The following is a 20,559-nucleotide window of genomic DNA, read 5'->3' as shown; positions in this document are numbered from 1 at the left end:
ACGCGCTGCGCGGGGCCGGGCGGGCACTGCTGGGTCGCACCACTCCCGCTGTGCCTCGCTCTGCCACCGACACTGCGGCTCGCGTGGCTCCGCCCGCGCGTGGGAACTGCCTCGCTGCTGCTCGCAGAGCGCTCGGTGCACGTGGCCTGGGTCGCACGGTCCCTCAGCCAGGCTTCCCTTCACCAGGACACAGCTGACATTGCTCAACAGTCTCAGTAATTAAATAATATTCACGAAAATACTCCTCCATCGGCATGTATTTTGACTCAAAAATTAACTGCGTCCAAACAGTATTCCAAAAGTCTTTGGTAAGAATTAAATCCCAAGAAACATAGAAAAAGTTCTTAAACAACCATGTCAAGAAGCGTTTCAGTTCCTTTTGAGCTTGAATTAAGCTAAACTTTACAAATCATTGTTCAAGAATCTTTTCAAGTTTAAGATAAATGTCCATATGTGGCTCTGAGAGCCAAGAGTCTTTCCACGGTTCCTCCATAGTTTAGATATGGAATAGCAAAACAAAACCAAGAAGAGGAATCCACAGTTTCTAGAATTTACTCACAAATCAGTCGCTGTCCTTAGGGATGGGGGATTGTTCTGCTTGCAATTCCCTACCATTTGTTACAGTGGGGATTCTGCAACACGATGTATCAAACAAGGAGGCCCGTGGAAAAGAAATATATAGGGACAGATTCTTGATAGATGTTTCAGAGATGTTTATTTTCCCAGCTGCATGGCCGGGATCTGCCGAGGAACTCCCACAATCACGGGACCTGAGGGTCCCTGCCCGCACAGGGAAACACAAACCAACCAATGGGGAACGAGGCTGAGCAGGGGCAGGGAAACCCCGTGTCTCCCCTCAGGGTCCCTCTCCCAGGGCTACATGGCAGGGGGAGGGACCCCAACATTCTCTGAACAAAAAAACAAGTCTATTCCTCAGTTTTTAAGAACTATGTGCTCTGACTGCTCCTCTCTTGGTGAAGGAGATCTCATGTTCTCTTACATGCATTCTCCCTGAAGTTTGAAGGTTGTGGTGTTTTCCTTCATCTATCATGCTTTATTTTCAAGTTGCTGACAGTTTTGTGGACCTGGCAGATCCATTTTATCGTAGGTCGTATCAGACAGCCTGGTGGAACAAAAGCATGCTTGAGAATGTGACTGTGTGGCCCAGAGTTTGGCTAGTACAAATAACAGTGGAATTCTTGTTTTGGAGCAGCACTTGACTGGAAAAACTGAAGAACTACCTAACATCTACATTTTTGATCTTCAAAAATAAAGCCTGGTATGAGGGTTCTTCATTTGATAAGGAAATATGGTATGTGTAAGTGTACGAAAAACATTAAGTGCTAGAGAGCTCTACATAAATGCATTTAAAAACATCACTAGAAATGGGAACCAAAAGCTGGACATTTGAATGGGAAACTTGACACTAGAATTTTTTACCAAGTGTGGAAATGGATGATTGAAGGCAGTAATACTTTGCTTTTGATGTCTTCAATGAAAACGTTGACCCAAAATTTAGATAAGGCTTAGAAAAATATGCAGTATTTAATGAAGGTGGTCAGATTAGGCAGTCCAGTGATCCCTTCTTGCCTTGGGCTAGAATTAGGGAGGTGTTTCCACCATTGTGGTCTTGTTGCAGACTTCAGAAAGGACACAATGAACAAGTGTTCCCTGTGTCTGTTCCTGAGCAAGCTCTGGCACAGTTGTAGCTGTGAGTGCCTGTTGTCTCATTGTCATTCCTGACCCTGTCAGTTGGTCTTACAGTCAACAAGAGCAGTAGTGAGATTCTTGGACCTTGAATACTAGATGACTGTGTTCCTTCGGTGGACAAAGACTATCAAATGTTGCACAAGTGTTCCTTTTTCAGGTTGACTAACAGGCCTGGCCATAATTTGCTTTATTAGATCCTTTTGCCATTCTCATTTGTCATATCTGGACACAATCTCAAATAGTTGGGGTTTTTTCACTCTCTTTTGTTTCCTGTTCTTTCATCTAGTTAATTTTTTTCCTGGGAGCTTTCTGCTGCTCCTGGCAGCTGTCTTCTTTTTTCCTGGCTGCTTAGTTTTCAATCACTGGACTCCATCTCCTATTTTGTTGTGTTACTTTGCATCAATTTCTCTGGCTACCCATTCCATCTTTCCTCCAGCTGTCCCATGCTTTCTCTGCGCTCTGCATTGTTGTTGGATCTGTTTTTCTTTGCTTTCTTCTCTCTCAGTACTTCAATCCTTTATTATAGAGTAGACAGACAAGTAGTTTTTTTGTTCGGTTCTCCTTGGTATTTGTGGAATTTGGTGCAGGAGTCTTGTAAGGTGTGTGTGACACAATCAAGTCCCACATTCTGGTAGATCTCCATATTGACTGGTTTGGCAGAGAGCATGCTACTTGCTACTGCAGCTGTAGCAGTAGCACTAATGAGCATTAAAGTATACATGGTATTAAGAAATAACTGTCACTTTGAAGTCAAGGGTTAAAAGCTTGGCCATTGCTTAAGTGAAGCCTCCCACAGGCAGGTTATACTGAGGCCAAGGGCATGAAAAGGGATCCCTGGCTTGTTTCAACACACTGTTTTTTGGGACAGGTATCACATTTAAGGGTCTGTATTGTTTTCACTTTTGAAATGGATTGTCTGCATTGCTCTTATTAATAAGCATTTTTAAGATTCAGATTTGATGGATAGATAAACTTAAAAAATAAAGGAGGAAAAAGAGCAGGCAAAATGATGTCATAAGTAGCTTAATTTCTTGATTAATTTTACCTTTTGTAGAACAAGTTATGCCAGTCTTGCAAGGTCAGTCTTGCAGTGTTTTTTGGTTTTGCTGGGTTATCCCTTTGAGTTAGATCCTCAGAAGAGTAGAAAGAGGCTCTTCCACCCTCACAATTAATTGCACAGTTCTTGTAATAATTTTCATAATTTTGTGTATGTCAACTAAAGTTTCACTTTTTCAGCCAAACTGATCTAACACTAGCAGGTCCCAAATGGACAGTTTAATCCCTTTTTCTTTATATGGTGATCCAAGTACTTTACTGATGCTGCAACTGATTTATGGAGGATTTTGTGATACTGTTCTTTTTTTAGGTGCAAGGTAATTCTTCCTGATGGCTTTATTTTTTTTTAATGGTAGCCTCTCAAGTTGTGAAAGCTTTAAAATTTTTCATTTTCTTAAATGTCTAGACTTGTTTATAAGACTGGATAATTGCAAAGGTGGAACTTTTTGGCTAATTTCTTTGCAAATCTAGCTCTCCCTAAATCCCATTTTCCAGACTGAAAGACAGACTGAAATATCGTACTCATCTTTAGCCCTACAAAGATACAGGAGGGCTGCCGACTGCATAGTGTGCATGCAGCTTCTCTTCAGATATAACTCACAGACAAGGTGTGTCAGATTGTTGAATTCTCACCTCTGCTTTATCACACACACTCCCCCTGTGTGTGTATACTTTTGTTATTCAGGACACGGAGGTAGTTGTGAAATCTCGAAGGACAATGGAAACATACATTAATTCTAGACATTAACTCTGTTCTTGTAGACTAGATGCTGATGTGCTTATTTAGAAAATAGCATCCTGCTAATAGTTGATTCAGAGCTTTAAGATGAAAGCACATGTGCTCTTAAATGATGCAGAAAAGACTGGTTCTTCTGTAATATGTGTGAAATACGCGGTTTGAATTTTAGACCTGCAAATAATGATTTAGGACCTTCCTAAAATTTTCAATGATAATGAAATACAAGTGTAATCAAATGTCAGTATTAGGTGACCTTTAAGAAAGGGGTTTGTGGGAGTGTACAGCAAACTCCCTTTTTATTAATGCGTGACAATGGGGAAGGAAAAGCGTCTGCTCAGCTAGTGAACTGCTGCAGCAAAGGGTCTTTTCTGTCTGATGTACCAAAGTATGGTACTAGCTTGAAAGTGATCTGGAGGAGAAACACAAATAGCTTTCAGATACTAGTTGTGTTATTCACCTTAAGACACTCATTTTTACTTTTGGAGATCAAGTCCTTAGAAACGTGTGTTACCAGGAACTGGTAGAAACAATATGTGTAACTGAGATTTAACCAGCTTAGGGATTCATTGTTGGTAAAAGCATCATAGAAGATAACATTTTCATGATAGTCAATATGAATGTGGTTGGAAAAAACCCCAATGATTTCTCTTTTTACAGAAAAACCTGCCATTGCTCCACCTGTCTTTGTATTTCAGAAGGATAAAGCACAGAAGGTAAGGAGATATTGATACTTTTTGTTCTGTTTTGTTCTTAGCCATGACTCCTTCCTTCCATGGTGATCAGCCCTTTGTCTGTATTGTCTTGAAGATGGCTAATAAAGCATTAACATCATTAATGGGCATAAAGCAACCAGGTACTGAAGGGCTAAAAGTGGGAAGATGTATGATAGTTTCACAATACAGGTAGCTCTTCAGACAGAAGATGGACCAATATGGGAGAAAAAGTGTTGTGAAGGTGTATCTTGAACATGTGGCAGAGGAGTGCTGGCACTTGAGTTGCATGACAAAGCTACAAAATTTCTTTTCTGATAATAGGGTTAAGATAAAGCAAAGAAAACTGGTCTAGATTATTGCTTTTCACCTCAGTGTATTTAAATGTCTCTCATATCTTTGGTTAGTAAGCTGTGAAGTGTCTAGTTTCCTTGGGAAATAGTAATTCTGTTCCCTCATCTCAATATACTATGGTATTTAATTCTGTCTGGTTAATAGTAAAAGCTATTAAGATTTATGGGGAAAAAGAATCAAGGGTACTCTTGTTTCTGTTGAAGATGGTGGGAACGAAGAGAAGTGTATGATAACACTTTCTGTTGGATCACTGGATTGTTTTGTTACCTGTGGGGTCAGAAATGTTTGAATTGAAATACTGAACCACTTTCAGTTGATAGCTTTTCTCTGGTTTGGAACAAGTTCCAGACTCAAGTTTTCTCACAGGTTCAGTAGGCATATTCCTCAGCAGGAGCTTGAAATCTTTTCTCAGCTTGGAAGGGCTTTAAGTCTGCTGTCCTCTTAATATTAGCTAATCAAATTAAATCTGCTGGAGAGAAGTACTTTCAAGACATTCTTTAAATTACATTTTTTACAGTGGCTGTTTATATATACCTTGGAATGAAGGGAGTGGTAGTGCTTGCACTACCAATTTTGATCAAGTTGCCTTTTAGGAAACAGCTCCCAATCACCCACTGTTGCTTAGACTGTTCTGAAGTCCTTTCTGAATTGCATCATGGTGAGTGTTCTCCACAGGTGTCCTTTAGCCTGGCAGTGGTGATCACAGCAGTGTGCAATCCTGGCAGAGTGACATGGTCCTGTGTCCTTTTTTGCTGGCCTGATCCTTACATGCCAAGATAGCAGTTCTTGTGCTCTCAAGTTCCTCCATGTTGTACCTTTGTTTCTGCACCCCTCCAGCAGCCTGCACACTCCATGTCTTCAGCGTTAGGCTGTGCAAGCTCCTGCATAGGGCTGTGAGACAGATCTGTTGCACTCTGATAGGTCTCAACAAAATATTTTTTTAAATATGTTAATTAAAGGCATAATGTATTTTGGGGCTGGTAGAGAGGATCCAGGGAGGGAGATCTGTGATTTAGTCTTCCCAGCTGCCTCTGAGGATGCTGAGGTGGTGCTGAACAGGGAGCTGTATTCCGGACAGCCTCTGCCTGGGCACAGACTGGCTTTGTTGGGTGGAGGGTCAGTGGGTTCCCGAGCATCTTGAAGGCCACAGGAGTTAGAGATAAGTTATAAATTGATCTAAATGCCAGGTGGTGGTGGTGCTGTCAAGGGGGCTAGCCACTGTTGCTTTGGGCTTGGAATAAGTCTGGCTTGGCTGGGGAATAGGGCTTGTTCCTTGAAACAGATCAGAGAGTCTGATAGTAGCATCTGTCAGTTAGTTGCCAATTTTCAAAGTAGTAACGGACATAAATGCTTATGCTAAGCTATGTATTACGTGTATTAGGATTTTTTTAAAGGGGAAGGGGGAGTGATTAGTAATTTTAGTAGCTTTTATTGTGCTGTATTTGACACTGCAGAGAAGGACTTGTAGAAGCATCAGTGCTGTGCTTCTTGCAGTTTGATTAAATAAGGAGCTTGTTGCTCATGCCAGTAGGTGTTTTTTGTAGTATAGATACGATAGTAGTATAGTCAGAACATGGTGCTGTGAGCCAAAAGTAACAGCCACTTAATCTATGCTGTATATATCAGAACCTAGCATTCAGGCCAGCTTTAATAAACTTAATTAAGGAAAAGTGCCTCAGATCTTTTACTGTATTTTCCGAAAGACTTAATAGCTAAATATTCCCAATAAGAGTTAACTCTGTTACTGCTTCTGTAAAAGGTGCCTGGTTAAGTGCATTGCCTACCACAAAAAGCTATCCTTATTAAAGTTAGCAAGGAAATCCTGTAAACAGAGGAGTTTTTCCTAGAGCAGTATTTTAAAGAAAATGCAAAAGTAACTTCAAAATAGTTGTTAAACAACACACTACTTGAATACGTAATTTCTCTATGTAAATTACAATTTTAATTTAGCAAAATGTCTAGTCAAGTCACTTTTTTCTGTAAGCAAAAGTGTTAGTGGAGGCTTTTAAGTGCTGACACAGCAGTCTGACAGTAAGCTGAGGGGGAGAAAATGCATGGCATTGTGTATTCAGTTAACTGTCTGTGATGGTTGTTTATATGTGTTCCTGGTGTTTTTCCACATGAACCTGGACATCCTGACCAGAATTATTTCATTGCAGCATCTACAGATCATCTCAGTATTACAGCTGGGTTGATACAATTCAGCGGTCTTACTGACTTCTCTGGAACTACCAGTGTCTACTATTAAGTTAAATAATATTCTTTTTCCAGAAATCTTGACTTAAGTTTGTGCTTGGAAGGTGTCAGACATGTGGGTCATACCAACACCATGAAACACTTGAGGCTTGGGGCAGAGTGGCTGGAAAGCTGCCTGGTGGAGGAGGACCTGGTGGTGCTGATCAACAGCAGCTGAACATGAGCCCTGGTGGCCAAAAAGGCTAATGGCACCTGGCCTGTAGCAGCCATAGTGTGGCCAGCAGGACCAGGGCAGTGACCGTCCCCCTGTGCTGGGCACTGGTGAGGCATTTCACATCCTGGGTTTAATTTTAGGCCCCTCATGACAAGAAAGTCATCAAAGGGCTGTAGCATGTCCAGTGAAGGGAACAGAGCTGGGGAAGGGTCTGGAGCACAAATCTGATGAGGAGCAGCTGAGGGAGCTGGAGGGGCTCAGCCTGGAGAAAAGGAGGCACAGAGGAGACCTTCTCACTCTCTACAACTCCCTGACAGGAGGGTGCAGCCAGGTGGGGGTCAGGCTCTGCTACCAGGGAACAAGGGATAGGAGGAGAGGAAATGACCTCAAATTGTGCTGGGGTGGTTTAGGTTGGATACTGGGAATTTCTTCAGAGTCTCTGAAAGGACTGTCTAGCCCTGGCACAGCTGTCCAGGACAGTGGTGGAGTCCCCATCCCTGGAGGGATTTAAAAGCTTGGGTGGATGTGGTTGGGGACATGGGTTAGTGGTGGACTTGGCAGTGCTGGGGGAATGGCTGGACTCTGATCTTGGAGGAGTTTTCCAACCTGAACAATTCTATGGTTCTATGATCTTTTTCTCCACTAGAAATTGGAAAATATTCAGCATGTTCCAGGACAAAGTTCATACTAGTCTGGAAACTAATTTTTTAACTGCATCTTCCAGCTAAGGATGTATATACACCTGAATAAAACATCAGAACTTGCAGTTTGACATGTTTATTTAGAGGGGATAAAAAGTGCATGGTGTTCATAATGCTGCCTCTTAATTTTACTTTCAGTAAGGAGGTTTGAGTTGTTTTGTTTTGCAGTTAAAGACAGGATTAGTCTGTCCTTGTTTTCAATTTAGATGTCAATTAATAGTGGATGCCAAGTTGGCCATTACTAAATTTGAGCGAGTCTGCATTTTCATGATTTTCATGTCTCCTTAACTCTTTGAGAACTATTTTTACAATGTGTGAAATATAGTCTTGCAAATATCTGAATAGTAGTGCTGCTGTTCATTTTTCTAACAAGCAGAGTTTCTAGTGCTAACACCAGTTGGAAAATTGCATCAGCTTAAGACTCAAACTCTTGAGATCTGAAAGTAATACAAAGTCCGAACCTTGCTATGTTAGGCATAGAGTATTTCTGTTACTCCATTATCTATCCAAATGACTTATTTATGAGCTAAGCTGTGCTTTTCATAGCACTTTTAAAATTAAATATTTAAATTGATGGATACAACTTATATATGTGCTTAATATTAGACACTTGTTTGACTTGTGTTTCTGCTCTGAAACTGACTTTAGCTTCTGCCATGAAAAACCATTTCATGGCAAGTTTCTGGCCACAGGTTACTTGTAATTTTCTGATGTTAACTTTCAACATGCATTTCTGAGGTGAAAGTATTGTTTTTGGATTGACGCATTTTTAAGCAGGTATATTACCTCAAAAAAATTTAATCAGTAGCAGTGTAAAGAAACACTTTGTCCAGAAATATTTTTTAAGTAGTGTCATTTGTTCTGCAAGTGTGAACTTTGATAATCTGGTTGTTACTGATTGTCATCATGTAGGATCACTATGACCTCCCTAGTAACAGGTATAGGAAAAGGTAGATTCTCCACTCGGATTTAAAAAATTTTTGCACTTGAAAATGCCACTGTTTATGAACTAGCTTGCACCTTGTCCTCTTCCTTCCACCAGCCTGGATTGGGGTATTGGTAGACTATAGAAAAGAACACTTTATTTCTAGTTTGTTATATAACTAGTTTTGATCAGTGTACTGCTTTCCATATGTGAATTGTTAGTGGTGATCTTTTAAGAATGACTCTGAAATAAGGTAGGTTATGTGATACTTGGGTCATGTTCCATACCGAAGTGGTACAAAAAGTTTAAGGGGTAACTGGGTTCTAAATGCAAAGGTTCTGGAATGAATAAGGGGTTATGCTGTTAAATTGTTCTAGCTGTCATCATGGTCTTAACTATGGAGTTATAAAAATAGGTATGGAGTTGTAAAAGTGATGTAGGTGATCAGAAGATGGCATTCCCAGGTAGCCTGGAGAGCAAAATCATGAGTTTAAAAAAAATATTTTTAGATTATATGTAAAGTAGGGGTTAGTTGAAGTCCTGCTTTGATGCAGTGTTATTTGGAAATTCTTGGGTTTTGGTGGTTTGGGGTGGCGGATGACTAGAAAAGGTTCTTCATGCTGTGGCCACGACTTACAGGTTTAGGAGGGTGGCAGAGAGAGAACTGTGAATGAAGTAATTTGTGTATGGAGAGGCAAACCATTCCCTTTCCCAGTCTGGCTCAGCATTGTTAGCATGGCTGCCAAGAGGCTTTGTTAGGATACCCAGTTGAACTGTGTTGTAAGTCCATAGTATACTTAAAGAGTTAAAATTTATGCTTAAGAGTTCATAAATGTGAATGTATTGCTGTACTTAAAAGAACAGTCATGAAGGTATTTGGAGAGACAGTTGTGCAAAACAAAGCTTGGAGGAATGTAGAGAGGCTGATAAAGTCAAAGGCTGTTAGGCATACAAGCAAGAGTTGTCCTTGGCTCTAAGCAGGTAAAAAACGTGAAAAGATACACTGAGAGTAGTCTTTTTCAGCCATTGGATAGGGGTGCTAGGGTGAGGAAAATGAGGAAAGGAGTTGCAAATAGCTCAACTTAGAGTTGGGAGGAAAAGCTGGTCCAAGAGTGCTCGTGCCAGTCTTTATTATTATTTCCTTGCCTATATTTGGTGATTGTAGTATCATGTGAGTCTTAGCTTTTAAGTATTCCTTCATGTCTCTCCTTATTTTCTGCACTGCTGAAGAAGCCAAATCTCCAAATAGACTTAGATGTATTTAGTCTGAGTGTGTTATTTTTAGTTTTAATAAAATAGATGTCATTTGATCTGGCTGAGCAAGGTGAATTAGTGTAGGTGGCTTCCTAACATTATTCATCTCTCCCTTGATCTTTGCCATAGTGTTTCAGAGACAGGAACAGGTTTCTGTCAAGTTCTCCCTAGAACTGTATTTTATAAGGAATGTTTTATGTAGAGACAAGGAGGCTCAAGGATGGACACATTTCTCAGACAAAACATTCCAGCAAAAAGAAAGAGAGTGAACTGTTTACCAGCTCCAAAGAACTTCCAAAAAGAGCTTAGATCAGAATTAATGAAGCTAAGAGACTGGGAAACACTTTCAATAGTATGCATGACTAAGGATTAAAATTAATTTTAAGAGCTCGCAGTTTCCTTTGGATATGCTTTTTTGAGAACAGCTGTACAAACTTCTGCCTGGAGCAGTTCTGGTTTGCTAAATCCTTGAGTCCTTTGTTGGTCTTGTCTTCCGTGACTTAAACCACATACTATTCACAAAATTCTGAAACTTGCAGTAGTTTTTGATTAAGATATTTTTTCTAATATAATTTTATATTTTTTTGGTATTTATATATTTGCTATGAAATTCTTATCTTGGATTCAGATTTTTCTTCATGGAAGTGGTGATTTGCAATAATTATTTTTTGTTTGTTTCTTTTGTGGGTCTTGAAGCAGATATTCCAGTCTTGCTTAGGATAGAAATCAGATTTATGCTTATTTCCACTTTTTGAAATGCTTGACACCAAGTATTTCAAGTATTACAAGAGTTATTAAAATCTGTTGGATGTTTACTTAGCCTACTTTAATATGGTCTAAACTGTGCTGATATAAATTACTTGCAAAATATGTTGTCATTTCCACTTGTGTTTAGCACAAGTGTGTATTGAGTATTCCTGCCTCCTCTTCATTATTAGCAACTTTTTGAACTGTACCTAGAAGTCAGTGTAAATTTCTGGTAAGGCTCTTTTACTTTTTTTACATATATTGTAAGTGCTATGGCCAGCTCCAGGTAGCCTTTTCCTTCTGTTCTCCCCAGACGAAAAGGTAAGGATAGGTTGCTAGACTGCTAGATTTTATTAAATGTTTGGTGACAAAATGTTTTTATAACTCTTCTCATTCTGTGGGATTTTAAGTTAATGCTTGGGTCTGTTATTAACAACTAAATATTAAAACCAGATAACTTTGACAGTACAGAAACCCAGCATCCTGAACTTTTACCTGACATCCATAGTATTATCCCCAGTAAATATATTTTGACTATTTTGAGCTTTAATTATAGTAATTTTTTGCATGATAAAATTTCATGTATTGCTGGCCTTTAATAATTGTTTCTGTTATGAGGACAGGACAACTCTTACATGAAGAACTTGGGGCTCTTAAGATGTTAAGTGCTGCTGTTTATTTTTGAGGCTTTTGCTTACTTTCTTGCGTGGACCTGGGCAATGATGAGCATTTTTAGTCTCTCTTTTTTTTCTACCAAGTGTTTTCTGGGAGCAAGCCAAGGTTGTGTGCTTTTGAGTGCCATCTTCTCCTTACTGCTTGATTCTTCAGATACTTCAGCATAAGATGCAGGGAAGCTCAGCCCACCGATTGCAAGTGAGAGCACGTCCTTGGCCTGCATGTTATCCATGGAGTATAACGTAGTCCTTAATCACAATACAGTTGTTGGTGCTCAAAGCCTTTTAACTTTTTCATTCTTTAGACATGTCCAGAATATGATAATGCTTAACTTTTGTTGTACAAGCAGAGATGTGCAGCATTAAATGATGTGAAGGGATGAAAACTCTGTGGCAAAAGTTCAGCAAATACCAAATCCCATTAGGGTGCACTAGTTATCCTGTTACCTCCCTCCTTGAAATAGATTGAAACTTGTTAATTTATGAAAAAAAGCATTGGTGTTTTTTCTCAGGTAATTCACCATCATGTGAATATGAAAGGATCCTGTGTCCTGTGTGAATGTTAAAATAATTTCTGTGAGAATTTTATAACCAATCTCACCTCCCTCAAACGTGAGCTGAAGAGGCAGTGAAGGACACGTATTTACAGTAATTGTCTAATTTATATGTCTGAATCTGCGGGTAAAAGCTGTCAGCTGTCCTTCAGTCCTTGAGAGAGGGAAGAGGTTAAGCCCCACCAAGCCTGTAGCTGGCAAAATCCTCTTTGCTGGGGACACAGATGATTTTGGTAACTTTCACAAGAGTGCATTTGCTCCAGCTGAGGCTTTTTGCAAGGAGGGGAAGCTGATTCTGTCAGCAGGTTCTGTTACACAGTTTCTATGTATTTTAATTGGTGTCTCAGCAACAAGCAGCTCCTTCTGCCATACAGTGAAAACAGTGAAATTTAAAAATGGATTAGCAGATCCTCTCACTAGGACGACCGATCTCTCATGTTGCAGCCTTGCATTGAAGGGACGTTGTCTTTTCTGCTCACAGTCCCCTGCAGAGCAAAAAGCTTTGTCGGATTCAGGCGAGGACCCCCAGGGAGAGGTTGAGCCCCCCTGCCATGGTCTGGGTCACACAGAACCAGCTGGTGAGTGCGACTCTGAGTACCCTGCTCCTGCTGTGGCCTCAGTCAGTGCTACCCTGAGTCCTGCTTCTGAAGCCCAGCTTGCTCCTATTCAACAGGAACTGGCAGGGGTAAGTGTCAACCTACCAAGTACTTCTGCTGCTGAGGGGATTAGAGGAAAAAGTCCCTTCCACTAGGTGGAATCCATTCTGTTCACTGTAGGAAGTGCAAATCACAGTCTCTCTGGTTCTTTGATCTCAAGTGGAACCCTCGTTCCAATTAGAAGAAATGAAATTTGTGAGTCTCCCTAGTATAGTGTAACTGTAGAAGACACCTCAACTATTTTAAAATTTAGGGTGTAAACTGTGTGTATGCTAAGGGTAAGAGCACTTCTAAATGAGTGAGAAAGCGGGTCTATATTTGAGGGATTTGCTTCAAGCAGTTAGAGGAGAACTCTTTGTTCCCTCTCTGGGCCATAATGCTGCAGCTTGACAAAGCGAGCAGCTAATACTGTTTCCACTGGATACGTCATGCCAACCTGTAAGGCATTTAACAGCTTAAAGGCACCAAACATCAGAGCAGAGTTTTGAATTTGGGTGTTTTGAGTGGGGAGGAAATCAGTACCTTGTGGAAAAGCTGTCAGTGCTCATCATTTGATTTTTCTACTGGTGATGTTGCAAAATCTTCTCTGAAAGATTGGATGACTAAATGACTGCTACCATACAGTCTTTCAGAGCAATTTTAAGTGTTCCTAGTCTTTCTGGTTTGGTGACTGTTTTCTTGGTGCAGGTGAGTGTCACCGTTCACTCTGGCATCACACCCTAGGCAAGTGCTCTTTGCTAAATCTTTGTCTGTTAAGGCTCCTTCACCCAATACCTGCACCCTTTTCTTACACTGGTTGGTTTGGGTTTTTTTTGTCCAAGATTGTCATGACAAGGTGCAAATAGCTGTAGGTTAAGTACCTCTCAGTGTTCAGACTGTTGCTTGATTACCTGCAGAAACCTTTCTGTTTCAGTTTCTTTTCTGAAGGTTAAAATTTTCAAAGGTTAGTATTTTAAAATATAGCTAGTAAACATGTGCGGAAAATCACGCACTGAAAAGCCAGTGTCCATAAAAGAGACGGAGGAGTCCTGCAACTGTATTCGAATAAAGGGAGAGAGTGCACTGGGGCACACGCCCGCGGGGTTTTCTCTCTCCAGGTCTCGGAGGGCGCAGCCTCCTTTTATCCTGAACTCCCGGCCGCAGGTTGCTCTCTTCCTTTCCCCGCTGGCTGAGGTACCAGGAAGGTGCAGCCTTCCCGAACCGCCTACCACAGTCCCCCTTGAACCTGGCATTTTATCCCAAAGTTCAGAAGCTCAGGCCTGTGCAGACCCACTTGTCTGTTTCAGGAGCCGAGCTCCCTGGGCTCTGTAATGTGAAAAACGAGGTTCACTCTTAGTAAAATTTTAAGGAAAGTTTAATAAAAGGGACAATTAGGAGACAACAGGAAAAAGAGTATTACTTTGGCAGAGATCCAAAGGCACACCTCTACATCCAAAAGATCGTCTTTAAAAGTACATCACTTATTTCATATTCATCACCATCATGCGTAATTCATTAATTCTTTGGAGTTGCTAAGTATCATCCCATCAGCCTTATCTTCCTCCTGGGCTCCATTCCGTCTGGTTTCGGGTTTTTCTTCTGATAAGTTTCTCCAGGAGTGTGAAGACCCTCCCCCATCCTTCCCAAACTGACCACACAAACAACAGACATTCTACACCATTACATTACAGAACCTAGGCAAAGCCCCCCCCAACAATAAGTAGCATGCAAAAAGCCAATACCCCAGTACATTCATAACAATTATGTAACATGCGAAAAGCCAATACTACAGTACATTCATAACAGTAACAAACCTGCTGCTTGAATTCAGTAGAGACATTAAGACCCCCTTCAAAGATGTTAGCATCTGTGCCCTCACCCATCGAATTCTTTGTAAAGACATTATCACACATCTTTCCTATCGAACATAATCACAGACTTCTATCTCAGTTTTCTTTCATTTGAAATTGCAGTGTTACTAGAACTGTCCTAGAGAACTGTATTAACCAGACTTTCAGGAACACTGCAGCAAGTGGTTATCTTCATCTTGTTCTTAGAGAGCAGAAAATCTTACCCCAGTTAACCCAGTTCTGAAAGAAACTTACAACCCACAAATGCTGTTGGGGATCATATGCAGAAATTAGTGGCTGTACAGAACAGCTGTTTCAGCATTCTTCTTGACTCCGTTCAGTTAAATGTACAGAATTGTACACTACTCAGTATGGGCATGTAACTGGCTTGCACTGGCAAGCACTCTTCAAATTATCCCAGTGTCTTACAGTAAAACCATCCCTTACCTTGAAATTTAGAGAAGGTTGATGCATCTTAACAGTGCTTGTACTGGTTTGCTGGAGTGGCAGTTTTCATGCAGTCTTCCCAGGGCCTGGGGAGACAGAGGAATTAAGACAGAAGAAGAGACACTGCATATTTCTTGTTTACTTGTTTGTACACAAAGAGGCAGATATTTTTGATACTGCATTAATTTAGTGTGGCCATAGGTACAGCCCCTTGCAGAGCTGATGGTCATGTCCTCTTTGCTAGCCCACACCTGCCTCCCACAGCATGTGGCCATTCCAGCAAGACTGCTGGTTAAGAGGTTCTTTTTAACAAATCATGGCAGTTCTATAATGCCTGTGAATGTGCTGAATGTCTGGACTGCAGAGTTGCATTACTGTGCTCTGGAGTCCTTTATATATGACTTTTTGCATCTTAAAATGCATTTTCAATGATGAGCACTAGAAGTGTACTCTTAGAGCTTTCCCTGAATTACACTGACCTTTTCTGCTTTACCCAAATTCTCCCTTCCTGTCCCTGTTTCTGCTAGTGTGAATAAGCAAAAACTGACAAATTTGTTGAAGTTTTGAAGTTCTTCGCTTAGCTTGGTGTAACAGCTGTGTGAGGAAATAGTGTTTGTATTTAGTTAATTACTGTGAGTTACACTTTTAAGAAGCAGTAGGTAGCCTTTAATGAAGGTAATTTCCTTAACTAGAAATGTGTCATAATTGTAGGAGCCTCTATTTATGCATGATTGTAACTTTTCTCTAGCTGGATTTCTGAAAGCCGGGGGCAGAGGGAATAAGTGAAAAATGGCTTCTGCTCTTAAATGGGAAAATTCTTGGTTGGATTTTGCTGTTACTAGTTTGTGGCTCATCGTCTCGGCATCTAAGTCCAAGGAACTGAATGGAGATAAACTGAATCACCTCGGTGGTTTCTTACAGGATGAGATGGTCCTGCCTTTTGTTTCCATTGTGTTGGATACTTGTGTAAAGCACAAGTGTTGTTGTGTTGCTGTAAAGTACAGACTGAGTAGGCCGAGAAGAGAAGCGTAAAATGGAGAGGCTGGACTGCTGTTGTCACTAAATGTAATTTGCTGTTTTTCCAGTCTGTCAGGCTTGTTGTGCATATATTCCCCTGTTTTTTGTCTAGTCTATCTGGCTTCCTCCGAAGCAGCACTGCTAAGCAATTCTGGCTGCAGTGGTAACTTACATTATCTGTGGCTTCATAGAAAAGTGAAGCTTATGCTAATACAGTACATCTGTGTATCCCCACCCCCACGGAATCTACCTGGCACCTATTTGTCCAAAGGTGCATAGCTTTAATCTCTCAAAACTCTTGGACTAGGAAGCATGGAAATAACTTGGAGCAGATTCTCTGTTCTACTTTGCCCTTAGTAGGGTACAGAGTTGGTTTTGGATATTGATGCCTGTTGCCCACTAAACATGGTGATGGTACATTAGTTGTGCTTGTCAGTTACGAAATTACAATGATATGATGATTTGAGGCTTGTGCTGTATAGGTTTGACTTTTTTTTTTTGTCTGTGTTACTTGAGCATTGAGAATGAAGCATATGTTAGTAACATCTTAAGGTTTTGACATTCAGGTGGAAATCACTTGTTTATTTTTGAGGATTTTTGCATACAGAGATCTGCAGTTCCACTCATGCAAATTTTTTACCAAGTATTTTCTTTTTGCTTTCAGGATTTTTGATAAAAGCTGAAACAAATTGCTTGCATATGTGACAACACTTTATGTGCAAAATGGAATATTTTCTGAGTTCAGATGCTGGTTGCTGAAATACATGATATCATGGTTTTCCATTTTAGCCTCATCTTTTGGGAAACTAGTGTATGTTGGCAAGGGCAGTGACTAGTAAGACCACCTTCTGGTAGTACCATGGACTACTTGACTAATTATGTAGGAAGAGCCATGGATCATCAAATGCAGTATTAACACGGCTGGGCTGATAGGTGTGTGTGAAAACAGGGGGTTGCGTTCCAGAACTGTCAGTAGCTTCTTATTCCCAATGCTAAAGGTTTCAAAAGTACTCAACTAGGATGCTAGTGAGGTAGCTATACTTTTCTATGAATGTAAAGCAAAACAGAAAAGCCCTTAAAAGTAATTAAATAGGTAAAATGCAGTGTAAGTGGGTTTTTATTAGCATTTAGTGGAGTACTGATAGTTCAGTATTATCTGGGTTCTAAATGTATGCAGTGCTAAATAGAAAGCTTTGCACTTTCTGGTATCTTTACACCCAAGGTATGCTTCAGATGTCAGTCCTGTGCAGACTTATGCAGTCCTCTTGTGTGTCTGCCTGCTCTCAGTGCCCAAGTGGGCCAAATCATGGTGGGGAAGGAGCTTTGGTGGACTCTGCCCATGAGTTGCCATTCCTCCATTTATCAGCCAAGCTCTGGAGTGAGACTGAGTGAAGGGGAGGTGTCTGTCTGCATGTCCTGGGACAGGAGTGGGATGAAAGGGTGGTGCTGGACTAGGTAGATGTCGGAGCTATCTGAAAGGATGGTGTAGCCAAGATGGGAGTCCATCTATTCTTCCAGGTAACAAGTGATAGGACAAGAGGAAATGGTTGAACATTTAGATTGGATATTAGGAAAAGCATGTTCCACAAAAGGGTTGTGGAGCCCTGGAACAGGGTGCCCATGGCAGTGGTGGAGCCATCATCCCTGCAGGGATTTGTAAGGTGTGTGGATGTTCTAGCATTGGGCATGGCAGTTCTGAGGGATCTCTTAGCCTTGGCAATCTTAAAGGTCTTTGCTAGCCTAAGCAATTTGATGATTCTAAGATGTTTTGTAATGAGATGAAGATGCTGATGCTGCCCTGATCGCCTTCTGTAGTGAAAGGAATCTGTCATGGGGTTATTTTTTGAAGGAGCAAGGGAGATTATATTAGTTGAGGAACTGGCAGAGCAGTAGGAGGAAAAAGCCATAGAAATTGTCAGAAAATATGTCAAACCTTTGTTCAAAGACTTTTTGAATATTTGTGATAGTTGGTAGCCTGTGATGCTTCCTTTTTTGTTCCTGGTACTGTGGGAGATGTTAGGGGACTATCCATTGCTAATTCCAATAAAAATACTATTGTACTGGTTTATAGAGCATACTTTGAAAGATGTTCCTCCAATGCTATCATTTTGTTGAAGGAACTAGCATCACTTAGAGTAATTAGGTAAGGTGCTTTGGAATGAACTCCCAAACAATGGGTATGTTTATGTTGAGCTTGAAACTTTATGATATTTTTAAAATCAAACCAGTTTTGAAAACTGTCATTTTCAAATTTTCAGTATATAGAAAATGTAACTGTAGTAATTGTTACACAGTCCCTAAAGATATTAGTGCTCGGGATATGAATTTTCAGGAATTCTATTTGTAAATGAAATATTTTGAATTAATTGTATTTGATAGTATCTGTGAAACTCTGTATGCCTACGTGTAAGTCATAGAAGATTATTGCATTGAGTGTGTATCATTGACAGTAAAGAAAAAAAATCTCCTAACTGATGCTTAAAACATTTGGATCAATCTGAAGAGACTGAAATGTTCAGTATGTGATCTTTGTTTGATTGGTGTAATCTGATTTCAGAGATCTGCAGATGGATCAAGTCCAGAAGATGGAGATGGTAAGAGATTTTATTGTAAAATTAAAAGCCACGAGCATGTGTCTTGCTGGGATGTTTTGCATTTTCCTAATAGTTTTTTTTCTACAGAATCTGATCGAGAGGATGGAAGCTACTGTCCACCTGTAAAACGTGAGAGAACTTCATCTTTAACTCAGTTCCCTCCTTCTCAGTCAGGTAAATGTTGCTACAGTATTATATATGAGGGATGGTTTTCCTTCCTGGGCATTCTTTTTCCAGTCATGTAAGCAATCTTATTACAGTGTTTTGTGCTTTGGATTAAGACCACAGCAACTATGTACTCATGTTAACAAATTTGGTGAAGCCCAAAGGAGTTGGTAGATAGAAAACATTTTTAAAAACTATCTATAAGTTTTTGTATATTTGTAGTTTTAGCTTTCACTGTTGTGCTGTTAAATTGCAGAATTAACCAGAAATCTTCTTGATTTGTTGTGATCAGGTTGCTTCTTTCCAAATTTATATAAGTGCTACCTTTTTCTTAGTTACTCGGCTGCCAGGGAAAATTTTCAAGTCTCAGCTCATGTTTTAGTCCTTTTCTCTTCTCCTATTCCTTTTAAAATGGAGAGGATTCAGTACATTCCTGAAACACCTGACAAATGCACACAGCCTCTGTGGGGTCAGGGCAGTGAGATCACTAGGGTAAATTCATGCAGTTCACTTGCACAGGAACGGTCATGTTTAATACTTGTTCACCCACAGGTGCAGTCTTGATTTGTGCCTTCTCTCCTCACAGATCATATGAAGGTTTTAGCTTCAGTCAATGGTTATTTTAGTTTAGATATGTCAGTGTTTGAGGCAGATTTGGAGACTGCTACTTTATTTCTACCATCTTAGTTGAAATAAAGGAGGTGAAAAACCTTGAAGGAGAGAACAGTAAAAAAAAAATTCCTCTCATATGCAGCACATTCTAGAGATGTGACTAAATGATGAAAGCCTGGTTATTTTGATTTTAAAGAAATAAGTGACTATGAAGTCCAAAATGTAGTTGCTAATACTTTATAGGCACAGTATTCTAAATTCATGCACCAGTGCTAGTCAGGGGAAGAAGCCCTTCTCTTTCAGATCCCAGTTTTCTGGTGTGCAGCTCAGTGAGTCTCCAGATGCCATCCTGTGAATTGAGTGACCAGCATTGCTGCTGTCTGCTTGCCAACCACGCTTAGTAAAGGAATGCACAAAAATAACCAATACAGGGTTTTGGTCTGTAGATTTTCTGTTAGAATAATAGCACGTGTATACCCAGGTTCCCTATAATTTTTAACACTTCCATTCTGCAATGTCTTTGTCTTAGAAGATTAGAATCTCTATGCTAACATCTGTTAAGAAGTGGAGGAAAACAATTTACTCAACTCTTTCATGGTTAAATACTGGATGTTCCAGGAGACCAGTATCTTTTCTCAAGCCTCTGCTTAGCTAAGGTATTTTGACAGGATATGGTGACTTAGTCCCTGATGCCTTTGTTCTCTTCTGATGTGTGTTGTTGTCAAGCAGTGACAACTTTGATTTGAATTGCAACTTCCATGAGGGCCTCTTTGAATATTGTTGACATCATTCAATGGCTTTGGTTTCCAGAAAATCTTTTACTTTTCCACCTTTTTTTTGGTTTGGTTTGGTTTGGTTTTGGTTTTTTTTGTGGGGTTACGTTTCTCTCAAGAATAGGGAAATTTTACTTATATGAAAACTGTGTCATGTTTAAGCTTAAGGCAGACAATAATAAAAAGAGAGAAGGTGGAATTAAAGGGAATATGAAAAATTACTTAAGACAATTATAAAAGGCAAATGCTACATCTTTTAGTACAGTGGTGTTCAGAGATGAGCTTCATTTCTCTTTTCAACATACTTAAGCTTTTTCTACAGCCTTATAAAAGCTAAAAGAGCTAATAAATACTGTTATGCTTTTCCTCGTGCAAAATGATCTATTGGAGAAATTGGTCTCCTTCTCTGATTGTCCTATGTCATAAACTGGATTGTGATTTTTGTATAGCACCAAAAGTACTAGAACTGCTGGACAGCACCTCAACCAAACTCCCTATTGCTTGCTTCTTAAGGTCCCAACAAAGGGTGGGAAAGAATCACTGTCCTTTGCCTGGTTTTTCAAACATATTTTCCCTTTTGTTGACTGTTGTGCTGCTGAGGTGACATCTGACAGTACTCTGATGTGCTCTCC

The 20,559-nt window shown here is 40.2% G+C and overlaps 1 protein-coding gene across 5 annotated transcripts in view; it reads left to right on the top strand.

Moving 5' to 3' along the window:
* LOC138099834 (ran-binding protein 3-like) overlaps positions 1 to 20,559 on the top strand; it is a 55,309-nt gene that overhangs the window by 10,018 nt on the left and 24,732 nt on the right. For 2 of the 5 annotated variants that reach the window (XM_068997372.1, XM_068997370.1), the window contains exons 2-5: positions 4,163 to 4,218; positions 12,316 to 12,519; positions 18,341 to 18,377; positions 18,465 to 18,551. In XM_068997372.1, coding sequence (XP_068853473.1) covers positions 4,163 to 4,218; positions 12,316 to 12,519; positions 18,341 to 18,377; positions 18,465 to 18,551 — 384 coding nt within the window. The remainder of the gene's footprint in view (positions 1 to 4,162; positions 4,219 to 12,315; positions 12,520 to 18,340; positions 18,378 to 18,464; positions 18,552 to 20,559) is intronic. The other 3 variants (XM_068997375.1, XM_068997374.1, XM_068997371.1) reach the window with 2 other exon arrangements.

Source organism: Aphelocoma coerulescens, chromosome 28, assembly GCF_041296385.1.
Source record: "Aphelocoma coerulescens isolate FSJ_1873_10779 chromosome 28, UR_Acoe_1.0, whole genome shotgun sequence".
Classification (NCBI taxonomy): Eukaryota; Metazoa; Chordata; class Aves; order Passeriformes; family Corvidae; genus Aphelocoma; species Aphelocoma coerulescens.
The sequence above is the reverse complement of the archived record's forward strand: the minus strand, read 5'-3'. Positions and strand labels throughout refer to the sequence as shown.